Genomic DNA, 4,496 nt, shown 5'->3' on the forward strand with positions numbered 1-4,496 from the left:
TACTATAGTATATATATATATATAGTTCTAAATAGTTATATATATATAGATAAAAATACTATGTATGCATATACAAATGTGTTATTACGTATACGATCTGTATGTGTATGTGTGTTGTGTGTTGTGTGTTGTGTGTGTACGTATATATATATATATATATTTATATATGTATGTATATTAAGTATATATATATACAGAGTTGTATAGTGTGCATGTAGTTCCATAGCTTAATTGAAGTACAGATTTACCTAGGTTTGTTGGTTTTTTTCTCAGATATTATTTGTAGTATATATTTGCATAGTTCAGATATGTATCTGTCTTTTCATATGTTGGGGTGTGTCGATGCTCTGTCAAGGTCAAGTTGTATCATTTGGACCACATGCATATTGATTTGTGACTTCTATGATTTTATATGTAACTGTGTCATCTCGAACCACCAGTAAACTCACGTGTACACTATCGCAGTACTCTTGTTTACGCACCTGTTTATTTACTATTTTGTAAGTGTCTAGGATTTTGTTCATCAATGCTATACTTCCTCCTCCAGTGAGTACCAATCATCGTATCTGTTACTGGTAGACCGACATGTCAGTTTTGCGTCATTCAGAGTTGTACGTTGCGCGTACGGTGAAGAAATTATCGATGTCCTCATGTGTAGTACGATATCCTATCTGTTCTCTTCGCGCATGTTTCCTGCACATAAATCGACGATACCCGGGACACTTGTAAATAGATATTCTCTATTCTCATCATCGTAGACATGAGATGGATCTACCCGCTTTTGACGATGAAGTGTTGACTAAGTTCACCGACTTGCCACTTCTCTCTCCAATATACTTATCACCTGGACAACACCTCACACCCTCGTACAGTCCCTGCGCGCTTATTGGCTTCGCACTGCTAGGGCTGGCAGCACTCCAAGGCTCGCTGTTGTTCCTGAGTGTGTGCGTGCTATGCCTGGTCCTGTGCTGGGTGACATTCGTCGGCACATGGTTGGCTCTGTTCTCGTATGTAGCACATGCCATACACTCTCGTGCGTACTTAAAAGTCGAACACGCGACCACACCTGGACCAGTTTCAATGCGCGATGCTGAGCTGACGGCTACGAGCGACGTATATAGTGAGAGGCATTTAAAGGGCAGGCGGGTCAGCTTCTGTCCTACGGTGGACAATGATTCCGGGTGGGATGTGAACTTCATTGGCACCGGGGACGAAAGCGCGATCAAACCCTTCGCTGGAAAGTATGTGCTAGAAGTGTATTTTGTCATATACCAGTCTGGTTGTGCGTATGCCCATGCCGATCTCTTGCAAGGGTTACATTGACGTCCGGGGCTAATGTTTCTTAGGAACTGTGCGGCAATCGCGACTAATGATTGATATTGAGGCTGTAAGTTCTGCTAGCATCTGTGTGGTTTTGTTTTGAGGTGGGCTTTGTGGTGTAGAGACCGCTACAAGTGGCTGCTCCTACTGTCCTTTCCCTCTTCTTTCATCATCGTGTCGTCTACTTTTGTATCTGCTGACAACTCAATTCTGAATGTTTTGTTCCGATGCAACTTTGCAGAGTCAAAAAGATTGCGCCCGATAGCGTTGACGAAATGATGGAGACTTCAGTTGCAGCTTAGGATCGACCTCGTATAATTCTATCAATCTAGAGTTGGCAACATCAGCAGCCACTCACATTCGGTGGTCCTACACACAGGGATGCGCACGTGCAGAGCAATATCAATTTAAACATGCCTCTTAAACATTTAGACATGCCTCATGGGCATATATTTATACATCAAATGCATACGGTCCCGGCCAATATATCTTCAAATAGGATAAATTCCCTGTTATAGTAAGGCCCTCCCTCCCTTGCACCACTTTTGTGATTACACCTTCCCATTCATTTAGAATTTCGCGCATGGAAAGCGCTCTTATATCGGCTTTCATGAATGCATGTCCGGCGCCATAAAGTCCTAATCTGCACAATGACAAATCGGGCATAGACAACGAAATAAACATTGCATACATATTGATGTACATAAGAACATGTGCCACTTGAGACATTACCTAGAGACTGCGCTCTAGCAAATCAGGCTAGATTGTTTGAATTCTTCGAAGCAATTTGAAATGAGTCTCGATTATCATAGTATAGGTGCACTGCAATTGGTCTAAACAGAGTTTGAAAGTTGTTTTCTATTTATTAATCAAGCAATAGTATCGGTCCGACCAGAACAAGTCTTTTCATTTTGTGATGGAGCTTGTGCTCATAAAGGATACTATTGAGATTGGTGAGACAGGAATTGAGAATGCGTTTCATTCTTTTAAACACCTCAGCGCTTCTCACGCCACTTGACATTAGACTCGTATACACAAAGATACGAGCAAGCGCGTCGGTAGTAGAATACCGCCTGATTAATACGCCTCCTCCTACCCTTATTCTTGGCAGATGGGATGCTAGGGTCAGTGGTAAGAACGCATGATTTGCGTTGATCTCCCTCCCAATTGCAGGGCAACTCTAAAATATACTGCACCAAATCTCACCAGGGCAGCAACCAAACTTGTGCAGACTAGAATACTAGTCCGGTCAACTCTATACTCATATACGGAGAATAAAGTATCGGCTCAGTATACGTAAGGAATAATACGCGACTTCACCAATGAGCAGTACTTATCCCAGTCCTTGCCGTATTTCTTCTGGCAATTGTCCCCATCCCTCAAGTCTCGGTGGATCAGGAGTGTTGTGAAGTATATAGCATAGAAATAGGGGATTTGGTGGCCAAACCCGCATGGAAGACACCAGGCCAATCCCTGCAGCATATCACCAAAGTAGTTGATGTGTCGAGCAATACCCCACCAGCCAGACGTCATCAGCCGAGTGCCCCGATCTGTTTTCATGTATTCGATGTCTGTGAAGGCAGGATCAAGAATGCTGTGTAAGTCTATATGAGTACAGTGGATTAATGCTGCGGTGCGACGTTTCAATGCGGCATATCGAGGAAACTGTGATTTTTAAGGAGAGAAGCAGAGCACACCTCTAAAAATAGGGACCCAATTACGCGTACATACAAATGCGGCGACCGATTTTTTCAAGAACATACGTGCAACGGCTGGATCATCCGGGTTATTCCGGAACAGATTCTTCTGTCGATTTGACAATCTGCAGATTAAGAGATAATTACAAAATGGATTTATTAATTTATTTTCGACTGCAAGATTCCTGGCTGATCGTGTTAGTACATTCATGACATTCTTTGCCGAGTCCTCTTAACAAAGCCAGAAGAATCTGAAAACTAATACCGTCGATCAAGATCAGAGAATAAGTTTGTACGAGTAGGACATCTGTGCCACATATCAGACAGAACTAACCGAGACAACTTTCCCAAATCATATGCTTGTATAGCATGCACCATTCCATACCTGAAAATTGCATAACCAGCAGCGTTCAAAGCAACGATCGCCACCACTGCGGCCACAGACAGATACTGAGGATGGCTCACCAAGTACCTTGCCTGTAGTGTGTACGTGAAAGGCACCCAGGCCAAATCTCCGAAGGCCAGCATAAAACCGAATCCTTCTTCAGTCACATCCATGGTCGTTAGCAGGGCCGCCTGTGTGTATGAAAATGAGACAATAGCCATAAGTACCGAGTTCTTTTTCACTTTGCTTTTTATAGGTAGATTTGCCCTAAACTAGCACATATAATGATTTTGGTAGTGCGTGATGAAAATGCAAACAGTATAGAAGATCATGTGTATCCCGATAACATCAACATACTTAATATACAGAAAATAGAGGCATCTCATTCAGGGCCAAATTGGATTAACTCACACCCACAAATTCTACACGGTACTCGTACACGGATTTGGTGTTGTGGCTAACGTACTCATCCAAAGTTGTAGTCAAACATTCATCAGTTCGTACAATAACCAAAGATATCATGATATACAACGTCATGTATTAATACAGATACTAAAAATCAAGAATGGTTGATTCAAAACGGATTACCGATTTCACACTATAACACCGATAAGAGGAATTGGGATTTACGTGCCGCCAACACAAACCAGGATGAAGCTACACTACGACACCCAAACCGATTTTCTTTCCTATCCGTAGCATGTTACGAGCCGCGAACCAAGGCACATATCTGCTCGCGTAAAGATACTCCCTTTCCCGTGCTTACCTCAGACCAGAAGCTATCCAGCACGTAGAATATCTGAAATACATTGACAAGCGCCATCGAATTGGATAACTCTCCATGCAGCTGTACTTGTTTCGCAGCCATGGCAAGATCCAGTACACACCAGCCGATAAGTCCAGGACGTAATTCGCAAAACACCTTGAGATCAAAGTCGCCAATTCGAGGATTCAGCTCGCGACCCATGAAAAAGTCGTAGAAGGGATTGCCTATTGTGAGGAACAACAGGTAAGTAATTATTTAAGGCGGAAGTGTATATATATGCGTATATATATATATATATATATTATTTATGATATAAATATAGAGATAT

The 4,496-nt window shown here is 42.3% G+C and overlaps 2 protein-coding genes across 2 annotated transcripts in view; one reads left to right on the forward strand and one right to left on the reverse strand.

Annotated features, from left to right (window-relative positions):
• Window positions 1–765: 765 nt before the first annotated feature.
• SARC_06233 (hypothetical protein) lies at window positions 766–2,031 on the forward strand (the record flags this gene model as incomplete). The annotated part of the gene is made up of 2 exons (XM_014299871.1): window positions 766–1,241; window positions 1,562–2,031. The coding sequence occupies 2 exons, from the start codon at window positions 766–768 to the stop codon at window positions 1,620–1,622; spliced, it is 537 nt and encodes a 178-aa protein (XP_014155346.1). The 3' UTR covers window positions 1,623–2,031.
• Window positions 2,032–2,163: 132 nt separating this feature from the next.
• Window positions 2,164–4,496, reverse strand: part of SARC_06234 (hypothetical protein) — a 4,509-nt gene continuing 2,176 nt past the window's right edge. Inside the window, exons 3-6 of the mRNA XM_014299872.1 lie at window positions 4,169–4,392; window positions 3,403–3,593; window positions 3,084–3,142; window positions 2,164–2,891 (exon numbers count right to left, since the gene is read on the reverse strand). Of these exons, the coding sequence (XP_014155347.1) occupies window positions 2,608–2,891; window positions 3,084–3,142; window positions 3,403–3,593; window positions 4,169–4,392 (758 nt within the window). The 3' untranslated portion in view covers window positions 2,164–2,607. The remainder of the gene's footprint in view (window positions 2,892–3,083; window positions 3,143–3,402; window positions 3,594–4,168; window positions 4,393–4,496) is intronic.

Source organism: Sphaeroforma arctica (assembly GCF_001186125.1).
Source record: "Sphaeroforma arctica JP610 unplaced genomic scaffold supercont1.437, whole genome shotgun sequence".
Classification (NCBI taxonomy): Eukaryota; class Ichthyosporea; order Ichthyophonida; genus Sphaeroforma; species Sphaeroforma arctica.